This window comes from Sorghum bicolor, chromosome 8 (assembly GCF_000003195.3).
Source record: "Sorghum bicolor cultivar BTx623 chromosome 8, Sorghum_bicolor_NCBIv3, whole genome shotgun sequence".
NCBI classification, from domain to species: domain Eukaryota; kingdom Viridiplantae; phylum Streptophyta; class Magnoliopsida; order Poales; family Poaceae; genus Sorghum; species Sorghum bicolor.
Window position 1 is genome coordinate 58,845,510 of NC_012877.2, and position 17,944 is coordinate 58,863,453.

Below are 17,944 nucleotides of genomic sequence, written 5' to 3' on the forward strand. Positions count from 1 at the left end.
GTGTCAATGGGGGGAAAGACTACCCACCTGATTAGTTTTTCATTAATCTAGGCCTTCAGAGCCCATCCCAGTTTGCATCATCATTTACAATTTCAGACATTCAAATTTCTGATTACTGATTACATAGAGGCAACAGTAGTTGGCACCAAACATCAGCTATTCCACATTCTCACCGCGCGTTGCATATCCAATGGCTGGGTGGTACAACAGGTCAAGCACATTGAAGCTCTCTGAGATTCTGAGCTAGTTTCACTCCCCTTAAAAAATCATTCATGCTGTTCCTACATACATTTAGCAAGTCGTAGCTTTTATTTGCTGAGTGGTCATGAAAGCTTAAGTAGTGCCTGTAGGTCCAGAGCATATTGCTGAAATTATTCTACTTATTAAAAACACTAGTCTAGCAATATGCAATATACAGAGCATATTGCTGTTCCTCGAATGCAATATGCTCTGGACTTTCAGCGCTTCCTTGTCTCTCTGCATATATATAGTTTCCTGCACTTGATCGCTAACTGGATTTGTGCTCTATGTAGTTATTTAACAAATGATCTATTAAGCTGCATCCTCCTCATCAGCAGTGTATGGGGGCTGATATACTAACTACTAAGGCCTTGTTTAGTTGCTGAAAAATTTTGGTTTTGGCTAATGTAGCATTTTCGTTTGTATTTGGTAATTATTATCTAATTATGGATTAACTAGGCTCAAAAGATTTGCCTCGTAAATTACAGGAAAAAGTATATAATTAGATATTTTTTTATCCATATTTAGTACTTTATGCGTACATCTAAAGATTTGATGTGACGAAGAATCTTGAAATTTTTTGCAAACTAAACAAGGCCTAAGTGAAGTTGCCAAAATGTGTTGTTGCAGTAAAGACTAGCTTTATTTGCTCCTTTGCGTAGATCATTTGTGGCTTCCGGTAACATTTAACTTTTAGGCCCGAATGAAAATGTATGGACTTGGCGGTATGCTAGCTCGTGATTTCATTGAAATTAGTTTTTTTTTAGGGAATTTCATTGAAATTAGTTGGGTCTCACACTTGCAAGCTTGTTGGTCCATCCAACTAAGCTTGTTGGGCCGTGTCTGACCTGTTTGATCGAGCCCAGCAAGTCCGCGTGGACATGGCAGCCCACTATTTTTATTTGCATTTTTTGTTACACGATCCCGTCAATTTTTTTTATATAAAAAAAAATCCGTTGTAACACTAACAAGTTGGGATCTATTCGTTCCTTGAACCAAAAATAATAACCAAAAAGTTAGCATTCTATTTATAGTCCATATTCTCACTTCTCAAAAAATCAAATGTACTCAATTTTAACCAAATATATATTAAAATATTAATTAATATTTATGGTATATAATTAGTATCAGATAAATATCATTGAATTTATTTTCATAGTAAATTTATTTTGAGATAAAAATATTGCTAATATTTTTTATAAATTTAGTCAAACATAAAAAAGTTTGACCGGCACATGAACCATAGCAACACATAAATTGGAATGGAGGGAGTATGTGGGAAGTTTATTGGTCTATCTTCTAGTGCATTTACAGCTGAAATTTATATTTTTGTATTTTTTTATATAATATGGGCTTGAATCTCGAATTTGGTGGCAATGTATATCTATAGATGCATTATAGATGTGCATCGTTTTAGATTTTTTTTTGAAAACTTTTAAGTATCTTTTTCTAGGGGGTTTTCACAATTCCACCGAGAAAATGTGTTTGAATCGAATATAATGTCGCCTTGCTACAAGAAGAATAGTCTTGTTCTCTTTTGATTGGTCCACTCTCCTTCCATGCATCCGAGGGATCTTGGGTCTCAAATACATAAAAATTATAGATTGCATTGCACCAGCGGTCATCGATTAGGCCACTCTCAGTGAAGAGTTTTATAGCGTTGTTTCCAAAATTGTTATGTCATGTAAAATGAAATAAAACTTGAATGAAACACCCACTCTCAATAAAGAGTTTCATTCCATGGTTTCATAGGCATTTAATTTCAAGACTCATATAGAGTTGGTAATTATGAAACTCATTTTTCCTCGGGATGAAACTCATTTTTCCTCTCTCTCTTCTTAAATACACTGTCATATCATCCAAAATGCCACAACCTATTTAATATAAATGAAACTCAGATGAAACTTCCACTAAGACCGACCTTAGTGTTTCTACACTCTACGGCTACGGGTCTGTTTGGTTTGATGCTTCGAAAATGTCATGCCCATGCATGACTTCCAGTCGTTCGATTTTAGATGTCCGGGACATAAAATTGCTTGCCTGACCAGACAACGCCTGCCAGGCTTCAATCTAAACATTCCCTACATGTGTGTGTTCTTCATCACCCTTGCTTAGATTTTGGCCGGACCTCATGTAACCTTCTGTCCTCCTGTGCTTATATGAGAACAGATAAATCCTCCTCTGTCGGTGCAAACTTGAGGCTAGTTCCCAACAAAGGGTTAGAAACGCCTTTGAAGTTTGAATTTAACCAAAGAAAAAGGATAGATTTCAAACGTAGCCACTCGAAATTCAGTTGATTTGCTGGGACGCTTGGCATGTTGGGTGAGGTAGCACAATTTTCCCAACCGCGGTCACGCATTTTGTGCGTGCTGAAACTGAAAGCGATGCGCATGCAGATTCTGCAGGCTGTGCAGTGCAGCGCATCGCCGGCCGGACGGTCAGAAAAGGCAATACGTGGTCATCACTTCTCACGATCTGCTAGTACACCTTTTGAGAGAAAGAGATCGAGTAGCACAACCCCACAAATCTTTTCACGTGCATGACTGAACAAAGATGCTACAAGTAAACCATTTGGACATGCCGGAGATAGTGCAAGTTCATTACAGCATCAGATTGCAAACTTTCAAGACTAAAAATGTAATTGCATAGGGTGTATATATGAACCAGTCACAGCTGGAGATTAGGGCAGTTTAGTTCAGGACAAATAAAGGAACTACGTTATGGTTGTTTTTCTCTCTTCAACAAGGGAAAAAAAACTGAAGCAGCAGCACTCTCCCATGTAGGAACTCATCGCCATCCTAAGTTCAGGTTAACAATCTCGCCTCTGTCAATTATCACAGCCTACCAAATCCCAAATTACAGCGACTTTCAGCACATATGTATGTATGGTAACAACGAACGAACAAACAAACAAATTCATTCTTGAAGAACAGAGCATAATCTAGAAGCATCGGTGAGAGGATGAGCCGCTGAGGCACAGCAGCCAGCTACGCCGTTGAGTATATATGACACTTTAACTCTGATGATGGCCTCTTCACGGGCGGCGGAGCAACCCTTTGTTCTACCTACGAGATCGCCAGCCAGGTCAATGATGGTTTGTTTTTAAGAAGACACAGACTTTGGCCGCCCATAGCTTATCACCATCACATAATCTCCCCCAGAGGAGCCTATCACTGTGTGCAGCGGGCGTGCCGGGCCAACCCTAAGCCACCGCTCCACCAAGTTGCGCACAGGTTGCCCGAGGTTCACTGTCTGCCCACAGCAGCGTATTTCAACCTGTAAACAGAACTGTTCAGACAAATTGTAACGCTAAAAGAAATATTTAAAACTGAAAGGTGCCTAAAACAGTGAGGTCATAGGACTTTCTGCGCATGAAGGTGAGAACAGACGGACTATCTCTGCCAGTGCCATGGCATCGCTCCCATACAAGGTGATAAGAAACACTAAGATCAGACGTGTAATTTCACCTCTATTTCTAGGATGAGATGTAATCAACTCTGGAACATGCCAACATGTACCGGTGCCAACAATTATATAAGAAGCATCTTTAGCTACAAACTATATGGACTGCTTAAGAAAAGTAAGCATAGAAAAAAAAATAGTCACTACCAAACATAGAATGGTACCTCAGATTCGCTTAGAAGACTGAGCTTCTGCATGATGTACCTTTGGATGGATGATGCAGGTATGCTCCCATCCCTGTCATTTGGCAATGTATTAGCCACATTTGACATAACTTAAAGATTCTTTAGTTAAATAAAACATGCAGTAGGCCATTGTGGTCACAATCAAATTATGAGATGTTTCTAGATTATTACCGAGGATCACACGTGCTCAGCTGAGCTAACTAATGTGCTTGCATATAGTGCATTGTGGAGTGAGAGCAGTTGAGAAGCCCCTGACTAACAGACTAACCACCCTATTTGGCTCCAGGGACCAAAAAAATATGAAACTGATAGCTAAATTGAAAATAAAAAATGTAGTCTTATGGATCACACAGGTTACAGTTTCGAGGTTACTAGCATTATGTATTTAAGTTAGGCTGAGACATGCATTTGTGGGTGACACCATCAGCTATGACCAATGAAAAACATAGTAGTATTCATTTCTAAGTTCTTACAGAAGCTCTAGTTTCTTTTTCCCTGCTTCATGCTTCTCTTTTATTTATATACATAGAAGTTTGTTCTGCAGCTGGCCATAGAATAACTCGTTCTATGGCCACTTTGAGTTATGATAATGATTCAATGCCAAGAACTTCAATTCTGGATGCAGGTTTCGTAATTGTTAATTAATATCAAAATCAGAACCACTAGTGCATCAGTAGCAGAACAAAGTAATATGAGCTCACTTTATTCTCAAATAGTGGGCAGGTATCTGAGGCAAAGGAGGATCGCCTTTCCTGGAAACAATTATGTAACAGAAGATCAGGGATGGACTACATCTAATGTATTGCTTCGACTAAAATATGACAGCTGATACTATGATATGACTTACTGGTCAAACGAGGCGATCAATGAAAACCATATTGGGCTCAATGCCTTCCTGGCCTGGATAGCTGTAGCAGCTGAAGCTGCATTTGTTTCAGGTAGGGAATCTTTCCTCTTCCGGGCAGGCCGCCCTCTCTTTCTAAGCAGCACTATTGGCTCAGGATCATCACTTTTGTCATCTTCAGCTTTGGACTTCTGAAGAGACTCCCTAGCCTCTGTTCTGCTAGAATGTTCACTACTGGGAGATTCTCTGGGCTTATCTCCCTTCAAAGCTGGACTTTGTGCACTTGTCAGGGCCTTTGTTTTGCTTGCAGCGTCTACAAGACGATTCAAAGGTTTCCAGAGCTCGGACTTATCCAAGTCTTTATTATCACCTGCTTTATCTTTAACAGAGGGATGACCTGATGTGTCCCCATTCGACAATAACTGCAAATGTTAGCATCAAATTCGTCATTCTTCCATTGATCCATTCTGATACACATTCATGAATCATACTCTAAAGATACATAACAGGGTATGATACAATTAGAATGCTCGAGTATTTGATTACCTGTCTTCTTGTTTGAGGTATTTTGCTCAAGCTATCTAGCAAGCTTGAATTATCGGTTTGCTTATTTGAGTTATCATTATCCTTTTTTAAAGGATCCACAATGATAGGACCAAGGCCACGTAATGCAGCAGCCTTCCTGGTAACCGCTCTTGTTCGCCTCCTTGTTGAAGCTGCTGGGGCTACTCTAGGTGTATTGACCACCAACGATGAGATAGACCTCTCTTTAACTTTAACAGGTAGCGTAATGGGAGATTCGGCTTCTTCAGCATTAACCTTCTTCCTTTTGAATGGAAAAACTTTTGACCTCACATCTTGTATATTGTGATCAGCTCTGAAACCATACATCAAAAAGTTAGAATAAGAGGGCAAACGATACAAGCTAACAAGTAAAAGTCCAAAAAAAACACTGAAATTCTTCCCTAAATCAGAAGAGTAGCATGATGAAGAAAGGGAAACTATCTTGGTCAAATAGCCAATAGAAACATTCAACTGAGTTTCAGAAGACAAGCATTCCTTTGACCTAATAACACACAGTGAAGTCTCATAAATAGAAACCTACACTTTATTAAGAACAAATGGATGTGAAGACACCCAGTAAACAGTGGTGTAATCTATGCTTTGGTGTTAGCAAAGCTCAAAATGACAATAGATAAGAATGAATACCAGCTGTTAATCATAGAATGCGTTTCTGGTGGGGGATTCACAGGAATTCTTATTTGAGAGCTTCATGGTAAGTGGAACATTTTGTACCACTATGCATTTCTTTGGCATGAACCTCAGAGGAATCAAGAAAGAAAGCTACAGGAATATCTTATACTTGAGATAAGCTAGTATGCTCAAAGATCACTCTAAATTCTATATTACATGCAAAGCAATATAGCTATGTTCAAGCTTATCAGGAAAGTGATATGAGTACTTCAAACTGTAGAATTGTAGTTCCGTTATCTAATGTTGTTTGTTACTATCTGCAACTTAGAGCAACTATCAAATACGATGATTTTGTGGCCAAAGCTTTTGTTCTGCCATGTTGCTATCCAATGGAAATAGATGCTAATTGCACGAAATCAAGGAAACTTAGATGTGAAGTTAAGTAGTGCTGAAACATGCATCTCAGAAGTAGAAAAATAAAGGAATATTTAGCAACGCAAAACATTTGTCATAGAACTAAAATTCCAGTTGCTCACTACAGTTGCATAAAGATAAGGGTCGGGAGAAAAATACCTAAGCTTGTCGACTGGAGTGCAGCCCAGATCAATGTTACATACTGGACAGTGGTCAAGATCCTCATCGTTGAGCTTCTTATAAATACACTTTCTACAAACTGCATAATACAAAGGACACAAAGGAAAATAGAGGTGAGAACTTTCACAATATAAAGAATTTGAATAAGGCACAACACAATGCTTCATTTCGCATAAATAGAAAAATGTTGTCTACACAGAAGTTCTTTTCGATTGAAAACATTAAGATTGTTCCATACTGCAATATACCCATATCATGAGAAGTGAAATGATACAAAATGCAAAATAACAAAGACGGATCGATATTTGTACCAGCATGTACCATATAACATGAGATTCATATCGATCCTACTATTTCAAAAGCACACACAGCATGAACAGTTGCACTAATCCACTCACACATGCAGAGTAATCAAGTACTTTGCAACTATTTACAGTCTGTGATTGCACATTGTAGCCTCAAAAGCTTTGTGTACAGTTCCACTGATTATAGGCCAACATTCGTTGAACTCACACTGAATTCCAAGAGGGGGAGTAATGTTAACCATGAACTCAAACTGACTACCAACTCAAATCACAGCACTGGACGCATACATAACGTCCTCCTGAACATTATGTCAACAGCAGCCAAAGCATTTCACGGATTGGGGGCAAAGATGGCCAACAGCACACGGATCGAAGTCCACGTAAAATGCACATGCTGAAGCCCAGCATTGATGCAACATTGCATCACGATTGAATGAATAAACAGAATTGCAGCTCAGCCTGATAAGGCAAGAATAGAAAGCAAGGAAAGCTACCAAACATGGTCAACTCGAACTAGATTTACGTGGAGTCGGGACTCGAGGGGCGAAACTACAGCACGGCCTGGAACGCACGCACGCACGTGGAGAATCGCAATCGCGCATGGAGGACGAGGCGAAGGCCGTACAGCGTCGCCGGGTCACCGGGAACGGCGGAGCTCGACGGCGCCGACCCACGTCCCCGCACCCCCCGGGCGACCAAATCCGGAGCAGGCAGCCCCAAGGCCAAGGGAGGCGCGCGTCGAATCCAATCGCCGTCGCGGGCAGCGCTCAGAGAAACGCACGGAACCGTCGTAGAGACGCAAGCGTTCGAGCCCGCCGGGATCGGCGGCGCCGCGGAGCAGGCAAGGCAGAGCAGGAATGGACTCACATGTGTGCAGGCACTCGGAGATGGTGGTGGCCTTGCGGAGCAGGCGGTCGCAGAGCGGGCACGTCAAGCAGCGCAACAGCAGGTCCCGCTTCACCATGGCCACGGCGCTGTCCCCCGCCGCACGGCGCCGCTGCCGCTTGCCTCCCCTCCCATCCTCCTCCTCCTCCTCCTCATCCTCCTCATCCTCGCCGCCCGCCTTCACCACCGCCGCCTCGTCCTCCTCCTTCGCCTGCGCCCCCTCCCTCTCCACCTTGTCCTCGGCCTCCGCCGGCTCGACAGCCGGCGGCGGCTTATCCGGCGATGCGGGCCCGGTGGTCTGCATGGCGTGGGGCCCAGCCGCGAGGCTAGCTCCGCATGCCGGGGGGGAACTGGGAGCGGACGGCGAAGCAAAGGCGCCGCCTTTTATTGCGCCGACGCCTCCCCCTCCGCGTGGAAATGGGAGGAGAGATCGGACGGAGCGCACGACGACGCCGAGGCAGAGGAGGGGAGTTGAAGCAGAGGAGGACGACGGAAAAAAAAAACGAAATTTATTTTACGTGCTTATCGAGGGACGAGAGAAGCCGAAGGACGAAACGCAATGAAGGTGCAGAGGTGGTGGTTTTATTTCGCCATTCCGTTTCTCTTTTTTTTTTCCTTTTTTTACCTTTTTGCCGGGTTTTTTGTGTGACGAGTAAAACCAAACGTGTTTGGAATTATGTACTGGTGTGTTCTAAGGCCTGCATTCGTGTCGGGCGTGAACTTTTGTTCTGGTTTGCTGTAGTTTGTGTTTAGTTGGTGTTTGCAGCTCATTTTTCCTTTTCAATAGAGATACTCTTCTTATTTTGTTTTTATGTTTTTTTGTGCTTATGGTTTGTGTAGAACATATAAGATTGAACTAACGACTACAACTACTTGTAGCATTCATTCATCTTAGTGTATAGCATGGGTGTTGTAGCATTCATTCATCTCAGTGTATAGCAATGACCGGAAAAAATGATTAATAAGTAGTAGAAAAATATTGGAACAATAATAATATATTAGATGAAATGTTTAATGACGCTTTATGCTAGTTTGCGTAAGAGTGATAGACATTTGTCGGGTTTCTCTTTCTAGTAACGGTCGTGCAAACGTAAACTTTTGTTGCTTTTTAATTTATTCTTATTAAAAGCAGTTGCAGATTATTTTCTTTTTTATTAGAGATATTATATATTTTGTGTGCGCCCATGGTTTGCCGAATTCATAAAAGATTGAAGATGCGATATGAGGATTGTAATAGGTTTTGCCATATTTATTTGCGTAGCGTATAGTGTATAGAAAAGTAGTTGAAAGGTTTTGTAGAAGTAATGTATTAGGTGAAACGCCAAATAATACTCTGGCCAACTTTTGTAAGATTTTTTGAGAGATATCTGTTAGAATCCCTCTTATCAATAATGGTATTGAAAGAATAAAATTTTGTTTTGCTATATTTTGGTGTCATTGAGAGTGGTTGTAGATTATTTCCCTCTTTTATTAGAGGTATTTTTTGTGTTTAAATATGTTTACGCGCCTATGGTTTTCTTAACCTACAAAGCTAAAGCGTTTATTGTTTTGGTAGGTTTTTGCGACATTTATTGCCTAGTATATACAGAAAAAATATTTTGGTAGAAAGATATTGGAGCAATAATGTATTAGGTGAAACACGCAAAACACTCTGCGCTAGCTTCCGTAAGATTCTTTTTGGCTGGGTTTCGTTTTACCGGTAACGAGCTTGCATAGATTAAGATGACAAACAAGATGCATACGTTACTAAGTAAGAACCATGGCTTAGAGTTAGAGTATAAATAATCTCATGACAATTCTAGTCTAATATTATTGTCAAGCATAACCGATTCACCATAAAGAGTAAAACCGGATTATTGACAACTCAAATTGTTGGGGTGCATTATTGTTATTTTTTTCTTTCCTTTTAGGATGAAATGTGTAAGGTCGTAGCTTTGTTATTTCACATACTTAATATTTAATGTAGGATTTATAGGTGTATGGGTATACAGATTGTCCTAATGTTTATTGTAGAATTAATGTATAGTGATATGTGATATACACAAGATTACATTTATTTATGGTCGCCATACCAGAGCAAACGTGTACCATACATAACCAGAGTCCAGAACCACTCTCTAACTTTTAATTAAGTTGTTTTGGCTTGAGATGGTTTCACTTTTCCCTCTTATATGTACAATATATCTTTTTTTTTTGAAAAAAACAACACTCTAGTATATATGATAATGTTGTTGCAGTATATAAAATTGGTTTGATGAAATAAATCATCTATTAAGCTAGATAAAAAATGAATAGGTTTCCATGTTTATTTTACCAATAACTACAAATTTCCTGTTCGTGATTCATGCAAAGAGGGGAAGCCAAAACCATCGTATCATGAGTACATGTTTCCACGCGAATGAAAAAAAAAGAAACGTCTCCCCGTGATGAAAAACGAGCTAGCTCAACTAATGTGATGTGATAGACTAGTTACATTTATATGTGTTATCATCGTACAAATCTGTCTTATTTTTGTTTTAGGCTTCTCACTCAAAAACTTTTCACCTGTCCTATCGAATATTTGAACACATACAAGAAGCATTAAAGATAGATAAAATAACTAATTGCACAGTTTACATGAAAACAATGAGACAAATTTTTTAAGTCTAATTAGTCCATAATTAGCTATAATTGCTACAATAATACACATGTGTTAATGACAGATTAATTAGGCTTAATAAATTCATATCGCAATTTCCAGACAAGTTATGTAATTAATTTTTAATATGTTTTTTTTGTGCTCATGGTTTGTATAGAATATATAAGATTGAACTCATGACTACAAATACAATGGGTGTTGTAGCATTTATTCATCTTAGTGTATAGCAATGAGTGAAAAAATTGATTAATAAGTAGTAGAAAAATACTGGGGAAATAATATTGTATCCTTAATGACGCTCTGCGCTAACTTGCGTAAGAGTTTTTTATATACATTTGTCGGGTTTCTCCTTCCAATAACAGCCTTGCAAACGTAAACTTTTGTTGCCTTTTAATTTGTTCTTATTAAGAGCGATTGCGGATTATTTTCTCCTTTTATTAGAGATATTATATCTTTTGTGTGCGCCATAGTTTGCCGAATCCATAGAAGATTGAAGATTTACGATATGAGGCTTTTCCTATATTTTGGTGTCATTGAGAGTGGTCGTAGATTATTTCCCTATTTTTATTAGAGGTATTGTTTTTGTGTTTATATATGTTTACGCGCCTATGGTTTTTTAACCTACAAAGCTAAAGTTGTTATTGTTTTGGTAGGTTTTTGCGACATTTATTGCCTAGTATATACAGGAAAAAATATCTTGTTAGAAAGATATTAGAGAAATAATGTATTAGGTGAAACGCGCAAAACACTCTGCGCTAGCTTCCGTAAGATTTCTTTGGCAGACAACGATTGTGATTTCATTTTACTTGTAACAGGCTTGCATAGATTAAGATGTCAGACAAGATGCATACATTAATAAGTGAGAACCATGACTTAGAGTTAGAGTTCAAATAGCCTCATGACAATTCTAGACTAATATCATTGTCAAGCATCAAGGATTCACCGTAAAGAGTAAAACTAAATTATTGACAACTAAAATTATTTGGATGCTTTATTGTTACTTTTTTGTCTTTTCCTTTATGATGAAATGTCTAAGGTTGTAGCTTTGTTACTTCACATACTCAATGTTTAATGTAGGATTTATAGGTGTATTGGGTATACAAATTGTCCTAATGTTTGTTGTAGAATTAATGTATAGAGATGTGTGACATACACAAGATTACATTTATTTATGGTCGCCATACCGGAGCAAATGTGTACTATACATAACCAGAGTCCAGAACCACTCTCTAACTTTTAATTAAGTTGTTTTGACTTGAGATGGTTTTGCTTTTGCCTCCTATATGTATAAAATATATCTTTTTTGTAAAAGAAAACAATGCTCGAGTGTATATAAAATATGGTAATGTTGTTGTAGTATATAAAATGGGTTTGATGAAATGAATCATCCGATAAGTCAGATAAAAAATGAATAGATTTTCAGGTTTATTTTACCAACGACTACAAATGTTTCGTTCATGATTCATGGAAAGGGGAAGCCAAAACCATCGTATCATGAGTACATGTTTCCACACGAATGAAAAAAGGAAACACCTCCCGGTGAGGTAAAACGAGCTAGCTAGACTGACGTGATGTGATAGACTGGTTGCATTTACATGTGCTATCATCATACAAATTTGTCTCATTTTTGTTTTAGGCTTCTCACTCAAAAACTTTTCACCTGTCCTATCGAATATTTAAACACATACAAGAAGCATTAAATATAGATAAAAAGTAACTAATTGCGCAGTTTACATGAAAACAACGAGATGAATGTTTTAAATCTAATTAGTTCATGATTAGCCATAATTGCTACAGTAACACACATATGCTAATGATAGATTAATTAGGCTTAATAAATTTATCTCGCAATTTCAAGACGAGTTATGTAATTAGTTTTTTAATATATTTTTTTATGCTCATAGTTTGTATAGAACATATAAGATTGAACTCAAGACTACAACTACAATGGGTGTTGTAGCATTTATTCATCTTAGTGTATAGCAATAACTGAAAAAATGATTAATAAGTTGTAGAAAAATATTGGGACAACAATAATGTATTAGGTGAAATCCTTTATGACGCTTTGCGCAAGCTTGCGTAAGAGTTTTTGATAGACATTTGTCGGGTTTCTCCTTCCAGTAACGGCCTTGCTAACGTAAACTTTTGTTGCCTTTTAATTTGTTCTTATTAAGAGCGGTTGCGGATTAATTTCTCCTTTTATTAGAGGTATTATATATTTTGTGTGCGCCCATGGTTTACCGAATCCATAAAAGATTGAAGATACGATATGAGGATTGTAATAGGTTCTTTCATATTTTTTTCGTAGCATATAGTGTATAAAAAAAGTTGTTGAAAGGTTTTGTAAAAGTAATGTATTAGGTAAAACGCCAAATAATACTTCGAGCAACTTTTGTAAGATTTTTTGGCAGATATCTATTAGAATCCCCCTTGTCAGTAATGGTATTGGAAGAATAAAATTTTGTTTTGCTATATTTTGGTGTCATTGAGAGTGGTTGTAAATTATCTCTCTCTTTATTAGAGGTATTATTTTTGTGTTTTTATATGTTTATGCGCCCATGGTTTTCTTAACCTACAAAGCTAAAGCAGTTATTGTTTTAGTAGGTTTTGCGGCATTTATTGTCTAGCATATATAGGAAAAAATATTTTGATAGAAATATATTGGAGTAATAATGTATTAGGTGAAATGTGCAAAACACTCTGCGCTAGCTTTCGTAAGATTTTGGCAGCCATCGATTTGGATTTCGTTTTACCAGTAACAGGCTTGCATAGATTAAGATGACAAACAAGATACATATATTAGTAAGTAAGAACCATGGCTTAGAGTTAGAGTACAAATGGCCCCATGACATTTCTAGTCTAATATAATTGTCAAACATCACCGATTCATCGACAACTAAAATTGTTTAGGTGCATTATTGTTACTTTGTTTGTCTTTCCCTTTATGATGAAATGTCTAAGGTCGTAGCTTTGTTACTTCACATACTTAATATTTAATGTAGAATGTATTGGTGTATTAGGTATACAAATTGTTCTAATGTTTGTTATAGAATTAATGTATAGAGATATGTGATATACACAAGATTACATTTATTTATGGTCGCCATACCGGAGCAAACGTGTGCCATACATAACCAGAGTCCAGAACCACTCTCCAACTTTTAATTAAGTTGTTTTTGCTTGAGATGGTTTTGCTTTTGCCTCTTATATGTACAATATATCTTTTTTTAAAAAAAAAGAAAACAACGCTCGAGTATATATGATAATGTTGCTGCAGTATATAAAATAGGTTTGATGAAATGAATCATCTGATAAGCCAGATAAAAAATGAATAGGTTTCCATATTTATTTTTTCAAAGTTCGTGATTCATGCAAAGAGAGGAAGCCAAAATCATTGTTTCATAAGTACATATTTGCACGTGAATGAAGAAAAGAAACGTCTTCCCGTGAGGGAAAATGAGCTAGCTAGACTAATATGTGATGTGATAGACTGGTTACATTTACATGTGCTATCATCGTACGGATTTATCTTATTTTTGTTTCAGGCTTCTCACTCAAAAACTTTTCACCTGTCCTATCGAGTATTTGAATACATACAAGAAGTATTAAATATAGATAAAAAATAACTAATTGCGCAGTTTACATGAAAACAACGAGACAAACTTTTTAAGTCTAATTAATTCATGATTAGCCATAATGGCTACAGTAACACACATGTGCTAATGATAGGTTAATTAGGCTTAATAAATTTATCTCACAATTTTTAAACAAGTTATGTAATTAATTTTTAATTATTTTTTGTGCTCATGGTTTGTATAGAACATATAAGATGGAACTCATGATTACAACTATAATGGATGTCGCAGCATTTATTCATCTTAGTGTATAGCAATGAGTGAAAAAATTGATTAATAAGTAGTATAAAAATACTGGAGCAATAATAATGTAATAGTTGAAATCCTTAATAACGCTTTGCGCTAGCTTGCCTAAGAGTTTTTGAAAGACATTTATTGGGTTTCTCCTTCAAGTAACGGCTTGCAAACATAAACTAATTTGTTCTTCTTAAGAGCGGTTACAGATTATTTTCTTCCTTTATTAGAGATATTATATATTTTGTGTGCGTCCATGGTTTGCTGAATCCATAAAAGATTGAAGATACGATATGAAAACTGTAATAGATTTTGTTATATTTTTTGTGTAATGTATAGTGTATAAAAAAAGTAGTCGAAAGGTTTTATAGAAGTAATATATTAGGTGAAACCTCAAATCATACTCCAGCCAAGTTTGTAAGATTTTTTGGAAGATATCTATTAGAATCCCCCTTATTAATAATGGTGTTGGAAGAATAAACTTTTGTATTGCTATATTTTGGCGTCATTGAGAGTGGTTGTAGATTATTTCACTCTTTTTATTAGAGATATTGTTTTATGTTTATATATGTTTTATGCGCCCATGTGAAAGCCCAAGTTTGGTTTTGGTAATTAATGACACCAAGTTGCTAATGCCTTGTGTCTAAGTGATTTGAGTTAGGCATAGCAACACATGTGATGAAGGTGCATGGTGGCATGGAAAGGTGGCCACATGATCACAAAGGGATGAAGCATGAAGTGAAGATCATGGTGATAGACGAGGAGCAAAGTTATCAAGGCAAAGGTATAAACATAGGGTTTTACTTTTGCCGGTCTAAGATGAGTAGAGAAGTGATTGACCGGGTTTAGGATAAATAGCCGACTATCAAGAGGGGAAATCACGGTCATCTCTCGAATCAAGTGCTACTAGGTCTACATCTTGAGCATATGCATTAGGATCTAGTAAAGTGCTAACTTAACTCCTTTGGTGAAAATGTTTGTGAAAAGCTAACACACATGCACTTTGGTGGTGGACACTTGTTGGTGTTAGCACATTGGCAAAGGAGGTGGAGTTCCTAGGGTTGAGAGGGGTGTGGGTTCCTCTCTCCCTCCCGCCGAGCTTGCGAGACGGGATTCGGCGCTTTTGAGAAAAATAAGAGTATATTTTCTATTGCGCCGATGGGAATTTTGGAGAAGTCGCGGGAGTGTTTTCTCACTGAGAAACACTCACCGGACGCTGAGGGCTGAGGCACCGGACGCTGGCCTCAGAGTCCGGTGTGCTTCACCCTGCTAGGGTTGAGCACCGGACGCACTCTGAGAGCGTCCGGTGGTTAGCGTCCGGTGTGAGGGGTTTCTGCAACCCTCTCTGCGCACGAGTCCGGTGAGCACCGGACCGTCCGGTGCCCAGCGTCCGGTGAGGTCGCGAGTTTGACAACCTCTCTGCGCACGAGTCCGGTGAGCACCGGACCGTCCGGTGTGGACTTGTAGAGCGTCCGGTGATCCGCAGGTGACCATTAGGATCTGACACGCGGAATTCAAGAAGAACACGTGGCCAACCTCAGTACACCGGACGCAGGGGGTCGAGCGTCCGGTGCTCACTTAGTAGCGTTCGGTGCCCCCGTTTTCAGCCCAGTGAAAACAGCCAACGGCTAGTTTCTTCGAGGGGCTTATAAATAGTTGGTGGCCGGCTTTGGGAGGCTCTCTCTTGCACTTTTGAATACTTGAGGCATACTTTGAGCTAGAGAACACTCCCCCCACTCATCTCCTTGCTTGATTGCTCATTCTAGTGAGATTGAGTGAGATTCAAGTGCATTGCTTTGAGAGTTGCATTTAGTGGCACTTGATTCTTGAGTTTGCTGCGGATTTCTTGTTACTCTTGGGTGTTTCCCGACGCCCTAGACGGCTTGGAGCAGCGGTGGTGTGGAGCTCGTGATTGGAGATTGTTTCGAGCCTCACCAAGTGACTTGTGAGGGGTTCTTGAGCCTTCCCCGCGGGAGATCGCAATTGGCTACTCTAGTGGATTGCTCGTGGCTTGGAGGATCCCCATCTTGTGAGTGGATGTGCGGCACCCGCTGAGGGTTTGGCTTTGGATTGCCAATTAGCTCGTGATCCATCAAGTGGGTGTATCGCCACAACGAGGAGTAGCTTGCCGGGAAGCAAGTGAACCTCGGTAAAAAATCTTGTGTCATCTCATGCCGAGGATTCTCTTGTGATTGTGAGTGATTGGTTGGTTATATCTCTACTCTACAACATCGGTATAACAATCACTCTCCACTCCTTTACTTACTTGTATACCTTGCTAGTTGTTTAGCTTGTTTTTTAGTCTTCTTGTTTAGGAGTGTAACTAGCCTTCTCTTGTTGTTGTGCTTTAGTGTTTAGCCTTGTACTAGACTTGTATAGGTGGCTTACATAGCTTAGTTGTGCTAGTGCTAAAATAGCTTCGCCTTTTGTGTTACTAACTCACTTGCTTAGTGAAGTTTGTAGAAATTTTAAATAGGCTATTCACCCCCCCCCCTCTAGCCATTTGGACCTTTCACCATGGTTCTCTTAACCTACAAAGTTAAAGCGGTTATTGTTTTGGTAGGTTTTTGTGACATTTATTGCCTAGTATATACATGAAAAAATATTGGTAGAAGGATATGGGAGCAATAATGTATTAGGTGGAATACACTCTGCGCTAGCTCCCATATGATTTCTTTGGCAGCTATCGATTGGGATAACGGGCTTACATAGATTAAGATGTCAAACAAGATGCATACATTACTAAACGAGAATCATGGCTTAGAGTTAGAGTACAAATGACAATTTCAGTCTAATATCATTGTCAAGCATCACAGATTCACCATAAAGAGTAAAATCAGATTATTGACAACTAAAATTGTTTGGATGCATTATTGTTACTTTTTTGTCTTTCTTTTATGATGAAATGTCTAAGGTCGTAGCTTTGTTACTGCACACACTTAACATTTAATGTAGGATTTATAGGTGTATTGGGTATACAAATTGTCCTAATGTTTGTTGTAAAATTAATATATAGAGATGTGTGACATACACAAGATTACATTTACTTATAGTCGCCATACCGAAGCAAATGTGTACCACACATAACAAGAGTCTAGAACCACTTTCTAACTTTTAATTAATTTGTTTTGACTTGAGATGGTTTTGCTTTCACCTCTTATATGCACAATATATCTTTATTTTTTTAAAAATGAAAACAACACTTGAGTATATATAATAATGTTGTTGTAGTACCTAAAATGGGTTTGATGAAAGGAATCATCTAATAAGCCAGATAAAAAAAAGAATAGGTTTCTAGGTTTATTCTATAAATAACTATAATTTTTTTCGTGATTCATGCAATGAGGGGAAACCAAAACCATCGAGTCATGAGTACATGTTTCCACGCGAATGGAAAAAAGGAAACGTCTCCCGGTAAGGGAAAACGAGCTAGGTAGACTGACGTGATGTGAGAGACTGGTTACATTTACACGTGCTATCATCGTACGAATCTGTCTCGTTTTTGTTTTAGGCATGTCACTCAAAAAAATTTCACCCGCCCTATCGAATATTTAGACACATACATAAAGCATTAAATATAGATAAAAAATAACTAATCGTGCACTTTGTATAAAAACAACGAGACAAATTTTTTAAGTCTAATCAGTCTATGATTAGTCATAATTGCTATAGTAACACACATATGCTATGATGGATTAATTGAGCTTAATAAATTCGTCTCGCAATTT

At 38.3% G+C, this 17,944-nt stretch overlaps 1 protein-coding gene across 1 annotated transcript; it reads right to left on the minus strand.

Annotated features, from left to right (window-relative positions):
* Positions 2,795-8,259, minus strand: LOC8070106 (E3 ubiquitin protein ligase DRIP2). The gene is made up of 7 exons (XM_002443447.2): positions 7,692-8,259; positions 6,499-6,598; positions 5,278-5,608; positions 4,735-5,153; positions 4,589-4,639; positions 3,867-3,939; positions 2,795-3,516 (listed from the first exon to the last, which is right to left on the minus strand). The coding sequence occupies exons 1-7, from the start codon at positions 8,011-8,013 to the stop codon at positions 3,343-3,345; spliced, it is 1,470 nt and encodes a 489-aa protein (XP_002443492.1). The 5' UTR covers positions 8,014-8,259; the 3' UTR covers positions 2,795-3,342.